At 30.9% G+C, this 22018-nt stretch overlaps 1 protein-coding gene across 1 annotated transcript; it reads right to left on the reverse strand.

Moving 5' to 3' along the window:
* Positions 1 to 5933: 5933 nt before the first annotated feature.
* Positions 5934 to 20427, reverse strand: Osi24 (Protein). The gene is made up of 9 exons (XM_068769290.1): positions 20332 to 20427; positions 19440 to 19551; positions 19032 to 19391; positions 18828 to 18947; positions 16568 to 16775; positions 11265 to 11352; positions 8353 to 8452; positions 6480 to 6630; positions 5934 to 6144 (listed from the first exon to the last, which is right to left on the reverse strand). The coding sequence occupies exons 1-9, from the start codon at positions 20425 to 20427 to the stop codon at positions 5934 to 5936; spliced, it is 1446 nt and encodes a 481-aa protein (XP_068625391.1).
* Between the last annotated feature and the right edge of the window lie 1591 nt (positions 20428 to 22018).

Consider the following 22018-nt stretch of genomic DNA (forward strand, 5'->3'; position numbering starts at 1 on the left):
TTTGGTTTAAATTTGAACGCCTCATGTCATGATGGTTATTTTAAAGTAAATAACACGTTTAAACGCGAAACATGCAATTCAACAGGTTTAATTATAAATACAGTAGTTGATCATCTTTTAAGACGACCATGGGATTTTACTTGGAGTAGAAACATTTCATTTTGTGAATCTATAAAAAATATTTGTATTGTAAAGAAATTATAAATATTAAACACTAGGGAATTATACAACTAAATACCTGTGTTTAATAAGTCGATATTCATACTGAAAAAGATTACCTAATTTTTTCCTGCAAAATATTCATGTCTAAAATACATTTTTCATCCGGTGTTTGTAAACTCATTTCGTATGCCGCCCTTAATTTCAGGAAGATTGTATTCATGAAATTCAGTTTGGGCCTTCCGCAAGTTATGTTGAATACTGAACACTCGTGTTCTTTCAAATTAAGCCGCTGTCACCAGAGGGTAAATATCCTGCGGTCGACAGCTGTTATCAATTTAAATAAAGCACGACTTGTCCCTTTCTTCAGTGATAACCACTATTCAAAATGTTACTTCGAAATATTTTTAAGGTTTTATGTAGCTTTACTTATTCGTGAATGCTAAACATTTAATTTTTACCCAAACGAAGGTAGTAAAAAAAAACATTTCACTTGGCACATTTGGTTCACCCGACGCTGGGAACAGACTTTCTTGTGCAGCGAGTGCTTATAAGTACAGTCTAGCGGTTTGAGAAGGGTCCAGCTGGAGCTGGCCGTGTAGATTTATTATCTCCCACAGCTGCCCAGCTGAACAGAGAACTAAAGAGAGCAGTGTATCGCAATACCGACACTCATATAACTATCCAGTTGCTGGCTAGGTTTTATCCAATGGAATCATCATCCCAAACATGCCCGTAGTCTATATATAAATACGTATTTAAATATTTGTTATATTAGTCTTAGCTTTTTTCAAGGTGCTAAGCAAAGCCTATCAGAAAGAATAAGCATTTGTTTTGTTTTTGTTTTATCTGAAATCGCAGCTTGGATTTTGCTGTGGTAGCAAAGGCAGACCGCTTCTGTTCTGCAGTTCAAGTCTACTGAGGTTGGCCGCGTTGACCTGGCAAAATAGGTTCCTCTTAGTTTACTTTAGACACAGGGCATTTGGTCCCGAAGTCTGCTATGTTTTAGGAAGCTGCAAAAGCCAGGAAGGCCAGAGAAAGAAGAAGAGGAAGTTGCGTCAACTGCTTATTTTGCGAATTTTTAAATTTGATAATACCTTAATGTACACATTTTGTCAACGCTACTTGAATAATGGAAAACAAGTAATAATATGTACACAATTATATGGATTATAAGAATTATTTTGAAACAAACACGATAACAGAGATCCATGCAGCAATGTTAGTAATTACGATTTATGATCGTGGCTTATGGATTCGATTCTGGAGACCGAACATATTTCATTGATACTATTTAAAGAAAATGAATAAAAACATCGTGAAACTAGCTTGTCATAAGATTTAATAATCCTAAAGATATGTAAAATATTCAATCTGTATTATCATTGCATCGCAAAGGTTAAAAATTTTATAGGTAACTTAATAGGGGCGGCACGAGGTCCTTGTATTTTTCCTTAGATTCGCCAACATTAATACCATAGCTCAAAATCATAACCATTTATAATACACGCAAATGTAACATCTTCAGTTACAAAATTTTTGAAAATTTGTCTTATAATTTAATATATTTGCGTAATCGTAATTTAATATAATTATATAATCAAGACAAAAATATAAAGATTGATATATTTAGCGCCTTTGTAAAGCAAAATAAATTATATTTAAAATTTTTCATCTCGTAAAATAGTGTAATATTTAAAATAATACGTTAATTATTTCTTCTATCATGCTGTGTAAAAAAGTTTTTATGTAATACATTGGATGCATTCTATTAAATACGTCTATTTTAATGAAAACGTTATAAATAATTATCGCAATGAATGCTACCTTTCATGTTCTAATTTTTAAGAAGGTCATATTATCATTACATCATACATATCGTTTTAGCTTTATAATTTTACTGGAGATCGAGTCACTTATTTAGAAGTACTTTGCGGGTACAGTTTTTATAACGCCATTGAATAAAAGCATGCAGAACAATCGAGTTTCAAGTTTAATCCTAAATTTAGTTATAATTCGATTTGATCACCTAAGGAGAAACTAACATCGTGGCGGACCTAGGGTCAGCGTAGCGCTGGACTGAGGCAGCCGCTATAAGTGGGCTTGAAACCAAACAGGAGGATTCCAGAGTAGAAATGTGTGTATCTAAAGCAGAAGAAAGTACGTTACTGCTTCGGCAGTACAGTGGTATTAAATTATTACGAGTATAATATAAAAATGAAAACGCTGTTCACCGTTACAAAACACAATATATTATTTTCTTATTCTATGACTAAAAAAGCTAACATAAATAAAAGGTTACAATTCGATTAACACTCGTTTTATTATAAATGTTCAATTAATAACTTATTATATATATACTGTATTCCCCTAAACACATTCAATCTCACATTCATTTGATATTTCTGTATTCATGTTTGATAAAGCCTTCACACAGGCCGATATATGACTTAATTAGAATATCAAATGAAAATGAGCAAAAGCCTCCTTGTTCCATGGGTTGGTTTCCATGAGAAATAAATAAATAAATAAATGATAAATGCAGAGTAACCAAAGATAGTACACAAAACGTTAAAAATATTAATATTCAATAAATATAATAAAATTCAAAACTAAATGTAGATGTTATCGAAACATTATTTACAGAAGTTTTTCAGGTAATAGTTTATATGTAATAGTGCTTTATTATCACCATTACAACCGGAAGACATACATTGCTAGACATAGGCCTACCCCAGAAGTTCCCCAGAAAACCAATTGAAAGCGACTTGCATCCAGCGTCTTCCGATGTATAGTCGTTATCGGTTCACCTTGGACCTAAATGTCCTAAGCAGCACTTGCAACCAGCAAGCGTGGTATCTACTTCAAAACCTTAAGGCCCGACGATTTGCAATTATTGAACAATGTCATTCGAAATCTGAATTGTATATTGATTATATTACAAAATTACAATTATACGTATTATTTATTACAATATTTTATAAACATACAATACATTAATTTCTTAGAAGAATTAATAATATTTTCTTAAATAAATCGACGACAAACACACAATAAATTACATTCACACAACTAAATTACATTTTGAGTTAATAATTAAATTATTTAATCTAGTATTAATGGTATCTTTAATTTATTTTAAACACTTAATTTAATATTTACATTACATATCTTAGCAAATGTTATATTTGGATAATAAATATTACGAAACATTAATTAAAGTTTATAATGAATTGTCTCTGGGTAAATGTATATTTTAACGCGAAAAACGAAAATTAAGTCCCGTTGTCAAATTAATTGTATATACAGCGTTTAATTAAAACAGATAGTGAAGTTTTTAATAAGAACAGTACTTAAATGTTGACAGACAAAGCTTAACTTTAAGAAACAATTAAATATTTGAATTAATAACAAAAAACTTTAAGTGAAGCTTTTAAGATGCCAAACATTATCAAAGACGGGCGCATTTTTTATTACGATTTATGAAAGAGCTTTCTGAGCATTAATACAATAATTGTTTTTGAATTTTGTTAGAGGCTGTTAAACTGTGTCCTGGACAAACCTTGCTTGTGAAATTCTGAAAAATAAATAAATAACATTTTAGAAAGTTTTTAAATCGAATTGGCTGACTATGTAGTATGCTTATAAAATACATTGCGATTATTAAGGGATTTTAAAATACTTAATTATTTGTTGATGTATTTAAATATGAACTTAATGTAATTTTGAATTTTCTATTAAATAACGATTAAAATTTCATTTAAGCACATATACGTGTATTACTTTTTTACAACAAAAATAAATACCATTCACTTATCTAAACTAAGTAAATGTATATCAATATGCTTATAAATAAGTATCTGTCGTGTTCACTACGCCTCTAAAGGTTGAAACAAGGTGAGTGTGAGAGAACCCACTTGTTCGGATTATAAATGCTACGGACTTGAGAAGAACAAGCAAAAGGAACTCAGGTTAACTTCATATTATTTAAACTAATGTAAAATTAAATATTTAATAATTATTTAAATAGCTTGAAGTACATATACTTCCCAGGGTGTGCTTTCTTTTTTGAAGTAAATTTGGATATAAAGTTCACAAACACGTTCTTTGACATTTATTTTAAAATATGGCTATGGGAGCTTTATGAACTTTTTCTGGGATCCTATTGTAAAAACGTATACATTGCCCATAAAAAGGTTTCTTAGGTAGAAATCTTAGGTAATCAAAATAAAAACTACCATTAATGATACTGGTCACTATTATTCTTAATGGTTTGATTTAAAAAATATAGTAAAAATATAATCTAAATCCAAAATAAAAAGTAGTAGATATCCCCGAAGCATCTAATGTATTTAGCAAAACGCATCAAATAAATTTCTTTTTTACTCGTAATATTTGTAGCACTTGGCAGTGCTATTAATTGTATCGGCTTTGATAGATTTGAATCTCAGTGATGTGACATTGAGGACATTCTAGATTGAATGCTTCGTATATTGAGCAGTGGTAACCCAACGGTAGAGGACTGATACTTCCGATCGTAGGTCGCGGGTTCGATTTTCGGAATACAGTCTCATATACAATAAACACTTTGTGCATTAATTATATAGGATCGTCACTGCTCACTAACAATATTCCAGAGGATAGGTAGCAGCGTTCTCTCACTACCTGTTTGCTAAGCGTAGCAATTATGGTAAATCAACTCATTGATATCTTTGGGGGACGCCTAAGTAATAGATATTATGTAAATTTTGTTTAGCGTCCGCTACGATTTAAAGGATCACAGAATATTCGTTCACGTAAAAATAAACAGGCACTAATACAATCATACCAAAATATATATAATTGCCATGACATTATGATTTTAAAAATGTACACATTAATTTATGTCAGTCAGATTTATGCAAATCAATTTTAATTGTTTACTCAATATTATTAAATGATACTTTCGATTTGTATGATTTTAGTTATAATCTAAGACTATTCAGAGGTACTTAGGCAACGATATGATCGGATCTGAAATATTTGGTAACCCAATAACTGATCTATTGAAGTCGTACCGCAGAGATTAATTTGCCACATACAGTTGTCCGCCGCGAATTCGATTTCCGGCAGACCCAAACTTTATAACTTATCAATATTCGTGGCTAGCAAAAGTGGAAAGGAAATGTGTGAGAATCGATATATGTTAGAGTCAAATATCTTTATTTAAATATATACGTATATATGTACCTGCGTAATATATTGCAGTCAATACGTTTCTACAAAAGGTGGCTTTATATTTAAGGAATGAACATTACGAAGGCTAATGCAGTACTGAGATACGACGTACTATCTAGTAAATCAGTATGACAAGCGCAAATGATGTGTCAGGCGAAGATTCGTTTATTCATTTATTTATATTATATACCAGTTAGCATAACTAATAGTGATTACATAAGTTTGTCATAAGAAGAATGCCCACGAACAAGATCATTTGGATTGAAAACAGATTCAAATTGTGCTTACCCATTATGGCATAACTCATAGCTGATCTGGGAAAAGCCTACAATAAACTATCGAAACTTTTTGTTAATAATATTCAGTATTGAGTGCAATTACCTAATTTATAAGCTGTATTATCATTTAAATATATTTTTATTAATAGTAGAATTTATCTGCAAATCTGTGTTTATCAATATTCTCAGTCTCCTCACATTGTTAAGTAAGATGTATGTATATTTACTTATTAAAGCCTTAATATAGAAAATTGATAAATTAAAAAAAAATGTTACCAATTATTTTCTTATTTTCCTTGCGGTAACGAGTTTATTGATGTCGTGGTACGCTGCGATCATCGTGTGGGATGGGGTGGCGCTAGTAGCGCAGGCTGGATGAGCGCTGACGCAGTCCATGCCTTCTTGACCCCGACGTGCTGCACGCATGTATCGGAAGAACCGCAATATCTCTGGGTTGTCAGATACCGGCCTACGAAGCTCGTTCAATTCCCTATTAGGAACAACGTAAGGTATGAACAAAAAAATTATATGACAACAAATCTAGAAGTTTCTATTTCGTAGATTTGTTCTACTGATCCAATAGTTAAATTCAAAAATTAGACGTAAGTCATCGCAACCATAGTCATAGAAATAAAGAAGTATGGATATACTACCAAGAAACAGCGATTAAAAGCACTACAACGTTTGTAAAGAACAGTAAAGTTGTGTTTCAACTGTTGTTCCATAAAGTTTAACTAAATTACGATAAAATAACTTAGCCGAATTCGTTGAGCTGACTTAAATTTTTTGGTTTAGCATTTTTTATTAACTTAGGTATTATCATACCTGCTCAACTGCGCAGACACGAGGTTGCTGTATGGCGCATACTTGGCTGGACTTGCGTACATGAGACATATCAGCTGCTCACGACACGCTTCCAGTTTTGCGTCGCTCATTCCCTGCCCGTCGTCAATGGCGTTCTCTGATGGCGCTAGACCTGCGATCAATCATTGTACAGAAATTAATGACCTAATAAAAAAATTCATATCAAGTTATATATCACACAAGTTGGGACATTTTTAGTGGTCACTGCCACAAACCAGCGCGACGTTAATTTTTTTTTCTCAGAACAGTACTATGCTGAGCTGGCAATATAATTGTTTTTTTGCACGAATGCATCTCTGCATTATTCTTTAGTTATTGACGTATTCATTACGCAAAATTATGTTTATGCATACACCTGCCCATAGAAGTCCGCCGCATGGCGTAAGCCTTCTCCCGAGATATCTATGGGGGATATACCATAATCGTCACCTCTAGCAGACAGATTGATGATCAAAATGTGGTATTATGTTATGCAGAGAACCCAGTTGTCCATTCTCTAGAAACTTCTGTTTGAGCAGTAGCAATCCTATATAATTAACGCATAAAGTGTAAATTTTATTTAAGACTTGAGAATTGAACCCGTAACCTTCGATTGCAAGTCTCAGCGAGTGCACTGAGTATGTATATGTGATATTATTTCAATTATATAAAGCATATAGTATACGTTGTGTAATATATGTCGTGTATGATCTGAAGGTGGCATATAAACAAAACTGTTATAATTATAAATTTAGAAACTATTTTGATATAAATAATTTTCGCCAAATTGCGTATACTTGTGAGAATATTTATAGATACAGAAATTTCATTTTATGCTACTGTAACTTTTATATTATCTAAAATAAATATATCTCAACTATTTAGTAACCTTTAATATAATTTGATATCAAAGATCTACAAGCACTTTGTGTTAAACCGTCTCTTCTTTAATACTAGATATTTTCCAGCAAAGCAGACAAAGCTCCTTTCTTCCGGTAGTTAAAAGTTGGAAGAGTTCGTTTAAAGTTTTTAATCTCATACTTTCATACTTTATTATAACATAGATACAAGTAGCTTTTGTTTGAACTCCTTAACACGGTAAGGTTCTCTTTATACAAACTTCAGAGGCTTGGCTTAAGCTATGATATGGTGATAAAGAATAAAGAGCTGTTGAGAGCTATACGTGATGATCATTAGTATTATTGGTGTAAAAGATGTAAAGGGGCTAATACAGATATATGGTGTATGTGTACATATATATATACACATCCCATATAAAGTGATCCTTTTCGTATGTGCATCTTTTCTATAGTAATACGAACAGTCAATAAGTTTTCGTAATACAAAGTCTGCAGAGAGATGTAGTAAAGAAATATTTCATTTTAATATGTAGCAATTGGAATTTCTAAAACTAGTTTTTTCCTATACTACTATTACGTTTTTTAATATTTCTGTAACCTTTAACTTCTGGATAGGATGTACCATATATTAATAGACAGCAAATTAGCTATACATTCACTCCTTTAAAGTTTTTAAACATGTATGTATAAGAAACGAAAGACGTTTATTACGTAAATTTGTAATAAACGTTTAATAGAACAATATCATCGTAAGCAGTAGTTAAGAGCAATGTGTTGTGAACTATTTTAATAAGAATTGGAATCCGGGGTTCAATCTATTTAGTATAAATAGCCGTCGTAAAGTTTCTTGTAACAAATTTCAAGTCGGCCTATTCGCAAAGGATTGTCGTTTGGTAGCTTACAGTATATACCTGTAGGTGTTGGACCAGAAAATTTTAATAATCTTAATGAAAATAGCTTCTAACGCGTAAGTAATAAGAGTTTAAATATCTCACCTAATCTAGCGAAGATGCCGTCAAGTCGGGAAAGCAGTGGTGAGTAAAACGGATCGTAATTACTCAGGATCACTGACGACGATGGAATCTTCTGGAATATCTGAAAACAAAGGAATGTTTTTATTTAAATTTTTGTGTTCGTTAGTACGTTTCTTAATAAATTTACTTACATTTGATGAGTCTAGATTTTATGTATATAGATTTTGAGTTTCCGTTTGTGTTATTTAATTTCACAATAAGCTTTAAAAGTAATTAAATATTTTAATTTAAGATTAAGAAATGGGATCTGTGATATTTAAGGAACGAGGCGAAGGAAGTGAAGAAGCGAGCGAATGAACAGAAATAAGTACAAAAAAGGATGGTAGAAAATTGTGAAATGAAAGGAGAGGATGGATAGATTATAAGAAGAATGATAGAAAAGTACAGAAATAGTAAGAAAAGAAAGTGAAAAAATCATTAAAGAATATCAGACCCTGTCCTATAATAAGATAGGGAGTACAATAGGTCCTCAATACGGGGCCATAAGAAATAAAAAAAAAACAGTAGTGGATATCCTATGGTTGAAATGATGATGACGATTCAGGGGATCTAACATATCCCTTAACTATCACGGATAAGGTTAAAACTAGTCATTGAATTAGGACCATATTTTAAAAAGTTTAGTTTTAAATAAGGTTTAAATTTAAGCTAATATAAAATGTAAAAATGTAGGAATTTAGATAAAAGCGATCGCGTACAATGTTGCAATAGTGTCAGACAGTCGCAAGTGGGGCGAAGTGTCTGGTGAAATTTATTGATTTAAGAAAATACCGCAAGATTTTCTTTGAAATTTGTCTGGTGTCTTTTATTTCGTAGTACATTTTATATCCCGTTTATTTCAAGAAAACTGTTCGCTCTTATGGAATATCGGAGTATCAATAAATTAAAATAGCATATCAGCGAATAATATTAAATCCTATTTCTTGCGAAGTATTATTTTTTATCAGATTTTTGAAGGTTAGCACTTCAGTTGCCGTGTGGGTCCGTAGTGACTATTTAGACCCTTATTGTACTTTTAAAGGGACGGCAACAATATGTTTTCCCTCTCTTTATAATAATTTTGGTTACAAATATCGCATAGCATATTATACATAGCCGTACATACAATGCGATGTTTCTTTTCACAATTTCGACTTATATGTGTCGTAAGGATATTGTATTAACTATTATGGTAGAGGTGGCCAAGTTCATTGATAGTCGGCGTCATGTTTTCGAAATATGAAAATTTTCGCGAACCACAATTAAATATGTATTTTAAAAATGTATGTACTGAAGTACAAAATACATTTATTGAATTTAGATATTAAAAATTGACAGAGATAATTATTTCTAATTTGATATATGGCGACGACAACACTCAGTAATTATATCAAATGTCAGTTAGTTAATAATAGTCAGTATTTAAAAATTATCCAAATGAGTACTATGGTTCGATTTGCCTGGAACTATGATAATATGTATAAATATTGAAATACTTCTACAATCAATCCGAGCCAAAAACAATCGTTCAAAGAGCCCAGAGGCTAAGAAGCCGCAGGTTTGCCACCCCTGTTATATAGTATGACTTAAATATTTGTGTATGTGGTATTGGTTTTCTGTTTGTTTATTACATAAATTATTATGGAGGACGAATAAATACCAGAGTTTAGCAAAATCATTGCATAAACGATCGTGAACAAGGCCATACTCTATCCCATTCGCTATTGCAAAGGAATGGATGTTCGAATAACAGTTTCTCTAGCAGTTGTGTACAAAGGAGAAGCCCTCAGCCAACCGACAGGACGACACATCTTGCCAACCGCGAACGTTACTTACATTTAACTGCAATGTACCAAAGTCTGTATCTATTGTTGTACCGCTATTACGATATACACGCTTTGCTTTTTTGTTTATTTAGTTCAATCGTGAAATACTACAACAATTATTTCATAAAAATAATCAAATTTGTTATTAATATTTTATATATTAATAGATTTATTCTATAAATAGAAGGCTAATTACACAGTTCAGGATATACTTGGATCATGGAGTCAATACGTAAACGTAAATTGATAAAGTTGTTAAAAAAATACTTTATATATGTTGTAAATACATAGAACGTAATATTGCATTATCACGTTGTAAAAAATCGATACATGATTTTATTAACGTCACTTTCCGGCGCTCGTTAGTATTAAGGTTAAAATATATGGGAACCAAGGTAATAAAAAATTGCCTTTGATAATAAATAAATGGAATACGCAATAGGCAATGATTTCATTAAACGTCATTACACGAATCGAATACGCATAAAGAGAAATCGCTTAGCTTTGTTGCGGTGTATAATTTATGGTTAAATGGAGTGTACCGTTCCCTAGGCGGTATGTTTGAGTAACCCATAGCCGACAGTAATGAACCGCGGTTCCTTTGTGACAGCGTATTGCCAACTTTATGACCTTCCCGCTTCAGCGGACTCAGGTTCTATGAGAACAAATTAAGGTCGGTGTAAATTAGACCTTGCTTTAACGTAATTTGCACTATCGATTCGTAAATATAAATAAATGTAATAAATTACACAGCTAAAGCTGACCTTACGTTTTTATTCTCTCGAAGACTCAAAATCGAACTAATACAAAGTAGTTGATAATTGTTTAAATTATTTTTTGTCGTTGAATATTGATTGGCAATCGACATTTAAGGCTTTATCGGGTTAAATGCGTCCTTATTTGAGAAGATTCCACAAAAAACTAAGTCGTATTTTATTTTGAAAATTATAACAAGTATCGATAATCCAGTGGTAAGAGCAATGAATTTGAAACCGGAAAAAATACACACATTTTAAGGGCACCTATGAGAATGTCTCACTAATTATTTGTAACTTTAATGGAATATACCTTATAATTGTTGGTGTTAGTCATTTGATTTTTGTAGTATCCATTTTTGGTCGGCAGATACGACACCTTCTGTCCGCCCGCACCGAATCTGTAAAATGCGTCATAAAGTTTAATTAATATAAGGGATATATTTAAAAAAATAAAAATTTACCTAAAACATAAAAGGTGATAGAAAATATGTACAATGCTATCTTTTACTATCAAAATCATTCGTAAGTGATTTTTATATTTTTTTATTACATTAATATTTTACTGATATTTCAACGTAATTTTTTTTGTAAACTCTAGCAGCTTCAAGAACAGGCAACATAACGCGAAGAACAGTATGTGCTAAGGCTTTAAGGTTCTGGATTGGAGACCACGGATCGGCAAGTGCAGCATAGGGTGTTCAATTTTAAGGAGGATAGACGACCTTCTTAAGGCTATCTCTAATATTGGAGACATATCGCTTCTAACGGATATAATTAATATCTATGGCGGCGACATAAGTCTGGCAGTAGACATTCTGCGGTTGAAATGATATTTTTGATCTATATAAATTAAAAAAAAATATGCCAAATGTGATGCTAAAGTAAAGCTAAAGTGTGTGAGTTGAACTCTACTAATCTAAATAACTATTTTATTCATATTTTCATTAACGCAAGAGGAAAGTTCTCGTAAAGAAAAAAAAATGTAAATAAATAGCTAAAACAAAGTTTTTTTTTCTCACATGAACCACAAAGTAAATCAAAACGTTTATTTTCTTTGTTACAGTACATTACCGAAAATATAATGCACTTAATACTTAAATGTTGCTATGTACGAAATCTAAAATTAAATTTTTAAACCATCTTTATAAAGTAATTAATATAAATAAAGTAATCATTCTAAACTACGCTTTATTTATCTATTTTTCTATCGAAATAGAGACAGATAGTTTCTTATATTTATTCATTGACAAAATAGTATAACAAATAAATATATTCTACTCTTAGATTTCCGCAATGTAAATATTCCGCTACATTGGCTCGCCGCGTGCGGAAGTTCTATCTTGATACTTAAAGAGCTACAATTTCCTATCTCCCATTTTATTTGCTTTGACATTTGCAGATAAATCAATAGACGAGATTCCCGATCTTATATAGTAATAAAAACTCTCTGATTTGCCTGAGTGAAACGATTTATGGATACAAAAATATACTAGATACAAAAATGTATAAATATATTTAGAATACCTAATTTTATTTCGTTGCCGATGTCTACATGTTATGCATTTACGTACGGATTACTTTAATCATGCTACAATATTGTTACAAGTGATCATTAGTTCAAAGAAAATAGATATGTGTTGGGTTCCAAAATTATTTATTTTTGGTTAGTAAAAAAGTAAACAAAAGAGAAAAGGCTTTTACAAAGATTAACTTAACAATTTTTTTATCATCAGAAAGGAATAGGTTCTCATTAGATGATGATACTATGATCTACCAAAGTTTCTGGAGTGAAGAATACAGACTACGACTCTGACAACGTAAGATGTCCACCCATTAGATGGGCACACGAATTTGTTAAGATCATCAGAAGACGAGAGGTATAGCGCCCCGCTGTGGACGACAAACGACAGGGATGATGATGATGATTCTATCTAGTATTTTAAAAATGGAATACGAATAATCGGATCACCGTATTAATTATAAATTCACTCGTTAAGGCAGGTACCAAAAAGGTAAATTTTGTAGCTTGTGCACAACTTGATGATATAATTTTGCAGAATGATTAATACAGTTTTTTTATTTCAATAAATCTAAAATGTTCATTCTTTGTAACAATAGCAATTCAAATATATATTTATTCAATAAAAAAACTCAGTAGCATTTCTATCTTGTTTATATTTAGCTACTAATCAGAAACGAGAACCTTGAAAGTCGATTGAGATTATATAGATAATTACGAGATCTGTGGCTGAAGGTGGTGCGTTTTCCGTGAACTGTCATTGGTTGTTTTGTTGGTGGTGCCGTCTAAATTTTATAGTTTTTTAGCTTACATAGTCAGAAAAGACATATATACTTAGAACAACTATTGGCGACTAGGTGGTAAGTCGAAGGTGAAAGTCCAGTCTTGACACCAAACATCATGCTGCGCTTAACGAGGTCTAAGATATGAATAGGCGGCTTAGTATAAAGACGAAGTTAACTACGCGTAAATCCAGGGGTTCATAACCTGTGCAGTAAAAATAACGATTCTAGTGGAAGGAATGACATTAAATTAATATTTTCAAATGAATTGCGAAAGTTAATTATTTTCTCTTATCTTTTAAATGAAAATTAAATAATGAATGCCGAATTGTGAAAACCGTTTTGGGTAAAACCGAAATTGGCCCTACGTTTCACATCGATTGCCTTTCGTTGAACGATTTTATTGTGCGCGGAGATGATTTGATGAAATTTGCGAATAGGGGAGATATTGGAATCTAATAAAATTCTAGTATACATGTGTGTCAGTCCAGTGGCACATTTTATGTATATTTTTTATCATTAATCCTTTTACATTTGGGATTCACTCCATGATATTCGAGAATGTTTTTTGAAAAGATACTGGACTTTTTAGGAATAATATTAATTGTATTATAGTGTAATAGTATTATTATGTATGTGATACTTCGCATTTCCAGCATAGGTGTTTCTCAAATGGAATGACGACAAATACTACAAAGTTACAAAGTGACCATCGAAAGAATTTCATGAAGTGTCTCATGTTACCCTGTATTTGTCTCATCTTCACAACACTAAAAAGAAAAGATATAATAAAAAATACCTTTTAATTTAATCACCCTGAAAAGGTCCTTATTATTATCACTTAAAACTGATTTTAAAGTACCAAAATTAATGTAACACTAAATATTAAAAAAAAAAGGAATTAAAAAACCTAACATGATGAAAAATAAAAAAATGCATGGAAAGAATGTACGAAAATGGGACAGTGTGTCGGAAAATGTAAAGAATGAAATAAGGAATGAAATAAATTGTGAAGGATAAAAGATTAGTGTGCAAATAAAAAAGTATACGTAGAAAAAAATTTAAATAAAGGACCTGTCCTAAAAATAGTAAGGGGACGAGGGGCCCCAATAAAACGCCATTAAAAACACTGATTTTTGAAATGTAAACCACAAAAATTTAATTTTTGTGGCTTACAAAGAAGAACTGCATGAATTTATATAACTTATTGCTATCAGTGTAACCACAGCCTTATTGAAATTGAATTCGCAGTTTCTTAATTGAATGTTATTATTTGAGTATTTTACTTATTTAACATGTCAATCAAACTTCTAAATAGCGTAGATAAACTAAAATATAATACATAAAATAACCGACTGCTCTCTGAATAAGAAATTAACTAGAAATAGAATAAAATTTACAGTAAAAATAGATAAAAATAATGAATAAAATAAGGACTCTACAAATAAATATTTTAAGTTGAGCTGTAGCATATATATTATAATCATTTATTCTTGCCTGAAATAATTAAAAATGGTTTATATATTTTTTTTAAAATAGACATAAAAGCTGAGCTAGTTATGTAACCCAGTTCTGCAATCAAATTTACTATGTCCCTGTAAAAGTCCCTGAACACCTACATCAGCAGCGTCCTCTATGTACCAAAATACCATATAGCGATCGCCAACCCTCCTACCAAGCATGGCGATCATGGTGTATTTACAAGTTGAATCGACGACCCACACCAAAAAAAAAACATAATAAAAAAATAATTTTCTTAACAGCTTCGTAGTTTATACAAGTCTATCATTTTTAAACTTTAATATACCGTCTCCTACTTTAACTATAATTTTAATAAAATAACTTTACAACAAAATACTTTTGTAATATACATAGCCATTCTCTTTACATGTTATTTTGGTGTCTTTACATTTTGGTGTCACTGTCGTTTCAGCTCATAGATGCCGACTGTAAGGCATAGGCCTCCTTTAAAAATATCTGTAATGGGAATATGACATAATCGGCACATTTGGATGGCGGGTTAGCAAATGTAATGGTAAAAGTGTTATGATACGCAGAGAACGTTGCTCCCCATCCTCTGGAAATTAATTTGTGAGCAGTGACAATCTTTTATAATTTATGCACAAAATGTTAATTATTTTGGTGTATTAGCAAAAAAATTTAAGAGAAGAAGATTTGATAAAAAAAACCAGTGGTGTTCCATTATGTCTTGTTCATTATAAATTTGCTATGGCATTAAACATTTTTATCAATATACTCGCAAATTATTTATGTAGAATTATTTACTTAAAATAAAAAATGTGTATGTATACAACAGTCTTCTGTCTTTTATTATCTTTTTGATATTCCATTTAGTATAGAATAAATGTAGTTTAATTTATTTCTTGTAGAGCCGCTATATATATCCTTTTATTGATTTATTTCAGTACTTTAAACTACAGTTTAAGACTTTTGCTACCATAATTATGGCCAAGACTATGTTTGCGTAAAATAGGCAAAAGTAATTAAGTTTTTGCAAATTTATGTACAACTTATGTAAACATATTATTGTGTAGATAGCGTGCTTAAATAAAATTTATTAATAATTAAAACAGCACTAAACAAAAACTAGTGTTACTTCATAAATAACCTAATTAGTGATAAACTTGAATGCATGTATGAATATGCTCTCGACTCCTAGTGCCGCTTCAAAAAAAGGTTTGTCCCCTTCTATTTATTCCCATTGGCGACATTTTATGTCTTCTTTTGTTTTTTATTCAATGTTAATTATAAAAACCTAAATAGAAGTCTTTGTGGTAATGTAACACAGACTGATTAGATTTAACTTTAAAGGGTTAAAAGTATTGTTTATTAATCAGCAAGAAACTTTAAAGCTTATGCACCTATTTCCGATCACATAAAGTGACCACTATGAAATATGACACATTATTTTACAATTGGAATGCAACAGGCCAATAACTTCGACCAGTATAATGTCTTCAGGGATGCATTTTAAATTTTTTTAGCATAGACATATATAATTATTACGTAATTTGCAATTTCTGAAACCATTGATTTTTGGATAGGGTGAACCGCAAATTATTGACAACAAATTAGCTATATACTAAAAATTGGCAGTAACCAAAGTTTAAATAAGTTATTCAAATAGATAATTAGCTTCGGCGTTGAAAATTGAATCGGAGTGTCTATAGAAATCTTCAAATTGATACTTACTATGAGACCTATTATTAAATTTAGTACGAAACATCTTTAATGAACTTAGAATCTATTTACAAAGTTATTCCTAAAAAAGGTAGATGCAATTGTATTTACCTAGACATATCGACGTTAGACATATCGTTTACATCGTTAGCTTCGGCCATTGCCTCGTAAAGACTTTCTTGCGGGTACGAATAACTTCCTGCTTGGTTCGTGTCGTAGCCCATGAAGTCCTTATTGTCATTATTATAGGCGCTCTGGTCGTCCCCGTTTGCGGGCGGGTAACTCGCCTGGCTCGATGCGGCGGATATTTGAGAGATGCCTAAAACAGCAGAAATATTAAAATCTGTTTAAACAAAGGGCCCATTGAAATTAAGTTCACTCAGTTGTAACGGGGTTAATTCCTTAATCAGGTTTAATGGAGCAAAGGATCAGCCGGACCGGAAAGGACTCGCTGTTAGCTGTGCTGAAAATGTAACTTAAGCAAATTTCTGGTAAAGATTAGTCAGGTTCCTTTTTATTTTTCTTATTTACATGACAATGTCACTCAAATTACATAAAGCCTAAAAGAAATGTTTACGTGCGTGATGACTGATAACAATAGAATCTTAAAACAGTCTTATTATAAATACATTTAAAAAACTTTTAAGTGAAACGGTTTTTTGATACCCATATTGTGGTGTTTGTGGAAAAATATGTACTTAGTCCGCCATATTTGAACGGCGTCCATCTTGAATTTTTAAATTTGACATAATCATCGAGTTTTACTAGTGTAGCCCTTTCATTTGATACCCATATTGAAGGGGTTAAGGAAAAATATGTAATCCGCCTTTTTGTATCGGCGGCCATCTTAGATTTATAATGTTATTGATTTTATTATATTGTATTGTCATTCAAATTTCAGATCAATCTGACAACGGGAAGGTGCTTAAAAATTAATTTCTAATTTAGACTCAAATAAACAAATAAACTCTGTACCGGTCGAACTAAATAAAATCATTTAAAATTACAAAATACAATTACAAGAAGATACTCGCTGTGAAGGTCTGACTGCATTCAAAGGATTTTCACATACTCTTTTTAAACTGCATACAGTTTGTTTTGTTTTCTTTTTACTTTTCTTGGGAACTTATCTGGTACGACTATGATAGTCGTTACCAAGAAAAGTTATATCGAAAAGAAGTGACATTCAGTGGTCACTATGAAGCCTAGATTTGTCGTCTTGTGATTTTTTTTAAAATAGCATCACAAAATTTTTCTGTAGCTCTTTAAAAACATTTGCTGAATCAAAGCTAAGTATTTAAGGTGTTCGAGAGGCTTCAATTGCTTAAGATTGCAAGTGTGTTTTAAAAAACGTCAATATTGTTTGGAAGAATGCTTTTGAAGTTCTTACGTAATTTTAACAATATAATTTTCAATACATAAAATACATTCCTCCTTTTGTAAGTTAAAAAAAAAACATATGTTCCTCGAAGTAAATTTTTTTTTATTATCATCAATAGTGTTTTCTGAGGCCCATTCTCACTACACTCTTTCTTATAACCGCTAAAATTATTATCGCCTCTAATATATGCTTTTTATATTAATAATAAGCAGGTTTTTAATAACGCGATAAAAACATATTATTTAAATTTAAATTCTTTGTGAAATGTATATTAAATTTTATTACAAAATATAGTATAATGTACATTTCTACCATTATACATATTATTAAGGATGCATCGTAAAATCATTACTGATTTATTTAACAAAAAGAAACTGATTTCATACTTTAGCTTTTTCCGTTATATTTAGCCTATTAATGAATAAAATAAAATAAATTAATGTAACTGCATTAAATATGTTTACTAAAGACAGTGATTTACATTATTGTGGTAAAAACAAGAAGACTTTTCAGTAGAGCACGGAAAAATATTTTTAAAATATTAATATTCTTCTTACTACTTTCTCGTAATTTACATTTTTAATTCTATTAGACAGATTTCAACTCAATAAACAACTAGCACATGTGCTAATTTTGTTGCTATCTTGGATCATTTAGATATATAAGGATTATATTGCATTATTAAATAAACCACACCAATACAAAATATTATTTTTTACTACATCACTCTACGAGACAAGCAATGCCTAGTAATAAAGTTTATTAATAATATCAAGTAGTTATTTATATTTTTTTAAGTAATTCTGAATATAGGTAAAAATTACAAAGTCAAACATGTATACATACTTTTTAAACTGTGACCGTTAAATGTCTTTAATTCTTACACGAGTCACTGCATTTTATAATTATTTATCTGTGAGTCATAACAGGATATTAAAACCAATTCTGACTACTTAATCAAGAAAAAGTTTATATGTAACTTTCACTCACCTTTTCCGAGAATCTTGCCGAAACTTCCCAAGATGCTGGGTAGGAACATTGCTAATAGTATGCTTTTAAATACTTGCATACCAATTAGCAGCGGTAAAAAGAACTTCTTTACACCGAAAGCTGGAATTGTAAAAATAGTTTATTTATAATTGACATACCAAAACTCATTGAAAATGTCGTGTTAAATAAAAAATAAATATTTACTTCTAAATCCAATCAATCGAGGCAGGTTGATGGAAAGAATATGAGTTTCGACAAAATTCTTTATCTTTTGAAATAGTCTGTATTCGTAGGTGTACGTGCTAAATAATGCTCTCCCTTCTACATTTGAATCAACTTTTTCTTTATTATTATCTAAAGGTTGTATTTCAACACCTTCGACAATTTCAAAGCGATCTTTGCTTAAAACATCGTCTAAAACTTTTTCAAATTCCTTTTCTAAATGTTTTTCAGTTTCGTTAACGTTGATATATTTTTTTGTAAAAGTATTAATAGTGTTTATTACTTGATCTACAAATCCTTCAGATTTATGTTTTTTTAGTTTGTTTTCGTCTGTTAAATTTTCTTGATTTGTTAGGTCACTTTGTTCTTCGTTTGATTCAATTTTACTACTATCACAATTATGGCATTTATTTATATCTACGTTATTTTCTAAATTGTTCACATTGCTTTTGGTTTCGGTTTCATCATGATTTGATTGTTTGAATGAATTTTCACAATTACTCTTAGCAATAAAAAGAAATATTAATGATATGACTATAATACTTTTGTCCGTAAGTCTCCATCTACTCTGTGCGCTAAGTTTTCCGCCGAAAAATCTTCTATTTATTACGTTCATTGTTAATAAATTTAATTTCAAACTTCATCACCGGTAAACTGATTTCTTTTCATTTAAAGACTCCTAAGATGTTGAAATCTGAAACAATAAATAAATAAAAATTAATAATGAGATTAATTAAAATTTTTATTTGTAGGTCTGTCGTGATAATTATTTTTTTTTGGAACAGTAGCACCCTGTTATTGTTCAAAGAGCTTACCGAATGTAATTATGTTACGTAGGATGATTACATTATTGACGAGCATTAATGTTCTTTACATTTTTAATTTAATTATTTTTGCAAATGTGATATTGATCAAAACAGGAATCATTTTGATGCTAATTATTTAATATTTTTACGATTAAAAAAATATCCAAGTTGTTTATTAAAAGACATAACTGTTTCTGTGTGTTCAGTGTCAGCCTGGAGTGTGAAAATGGATAGATTTTGTTAGTGATTAGAAAACACAGGATACAGCAAGCATCCAATTGATCTTATTTTAAATCTGTGAAGCTTTTGTTTGGCAGTAGACGTCCTACAATAGAACTGATGATGATAATGACAATGACGATAGTTTAAGGAACAGAATAATTAATTCAAAATAATATAAAGCATAATTACAAGTTCAATGTCATTCGGTCATTCACAGGTAGTAGTGACGATGTCGTAAAAGTCTGAATGCTTACCCAGCGTAACGAGTCGAGCATGCCACCTACAGAGAGCCTCCAGCTGAGGCTTTCAATGGCTTCTATTATGAGGCAAGAACTATAGCTTGACGTCATATCTGACTTAGAAGAGTTATGCTAATTTAAAATTATTGTCATAGCCTCTGAACTTGGTAATGAGATTAGAAGATTCAGTGACTTTAAGTTTCGCATAATATACGTATTGTATCTTAACTGTCATTAATTGTACGTTATTAAATACGGAGTTGTTGCAGGAAAATTTTCTATACATTTCATGGTATTTGGGCTAATAAGACGATACGATCTCATACCTTAACATCATGAAAGAGAATCATATTATTGGTAAATTATCGCCTACTTTAGGTTCTTCGAAAGTTAACAAGAACGTCTTGCGTCACACATCTTTCTTCAAAATAAAAAAGAAAATATTTTAATTTGTGGTAATTTTACGTATTGATGATTAAAAATGGCGCGTTTTTGTATTTTCGAAACACTGTATTCAATATGGATAACCGTTCATTATCACAGATCAAGTTAGGAGTGGTAAAGTCGTAACAAAGAAAAACTTTTGTAGTTCACGAATGTTTAGTCATAGGGCGACTATTGTTCGATTTAGGCCTCTACCTGTTCTAATAGGAACGGTTGGAAGCGGCCTGGGTTCAGTCTTCCGATAACTTTAAGAAAGTCTGGATGGACGTTCGTCGCTTCGCTTCGGTCTACTGTTCAGAAACTTGAAGCTGCAATGGTTATTTGTTCTGTGCGATATGTGTTCTGCCAACTGCCACTACGATTTTACAATTTTTAGGGCTATGTCTCTTATATTCATTCGTCTATTTATCTCTTTATTTACAGGTTAGTCAACAAGTATTTCGTCTTGTCTGAGCCTGCAGAGTTTCTAAATATTCTGAAAATTGGAACTTATTTTCATACTCGTCAAGCTTAGCTTTGCTTATAGATAAGAATATCTATACGAGTTGTTAATTTGCTTGATAAGAATTAATGTTTAAAAATAGTATTTCTACGTAATTCTAGAAGGTTATTTTTCGAACACTCAGTGCCAACGACCCGCAATTACTTCAGACTAAAAAAAACATGTTTATGACATTGTTAATGTTCCCATATTTTTAGAAAACTGCTTTTAACTTTTACGATCGGTTCTTATCGACCCCATAAGTTACAGGGGAGTAATTCTTTCTATCTGCGACGTTAATGTATGCGGTCGCCTTTGCGTCGCTTGACTGATCTGGCGATATATATTGTATATATTTATTATTGTATTATATTTATAATATGTATTAAACCTTATTTATTATAAGTATATATGTTATATATGTATGTCTATGTATGTTTATGTTCATTTGTTTTTAAATATGTATTTTTTGTACACGTAAACTACCCATTTTAGTATTTTTACCTTATCCATACTATGGTTGTCTGTAAGAGATTGCCTTGTGTGATAAGACCGCCCATTGTACTTTTTTGTATATTATTGTAAAACTTATTAAATGTATCTCAACGTGTACAATAAATAATATTAAATAAAATTAATAAAAAATAAGTAGGTATTGAAAAATATTTTATGATCATATCCATGGAGAATATTCTAAATGTAAAGTTGTGTTGATTGAAATAAAATTTTGATCAATTTTATTTTATGTTATATAATTTCGGAAGGAAGTAAAAGAGG

Source organism: Battus philenor, unplaced genomic scaffold (assembly GCF_028537555.1).
Source record: "Battus philenor isolate CCGP_79_NKW_IND1 unplaced genomic scaffold, ilBatPhil1.0.hap1 SCAF_28, whole genome shotgun sequence".
NCBI classification, from domain to species: Eukaryota; Metazoa; Arthropoda; class Insecta; order Lepidoptera; family Papilionidae; genus Battus; species Battus philenor.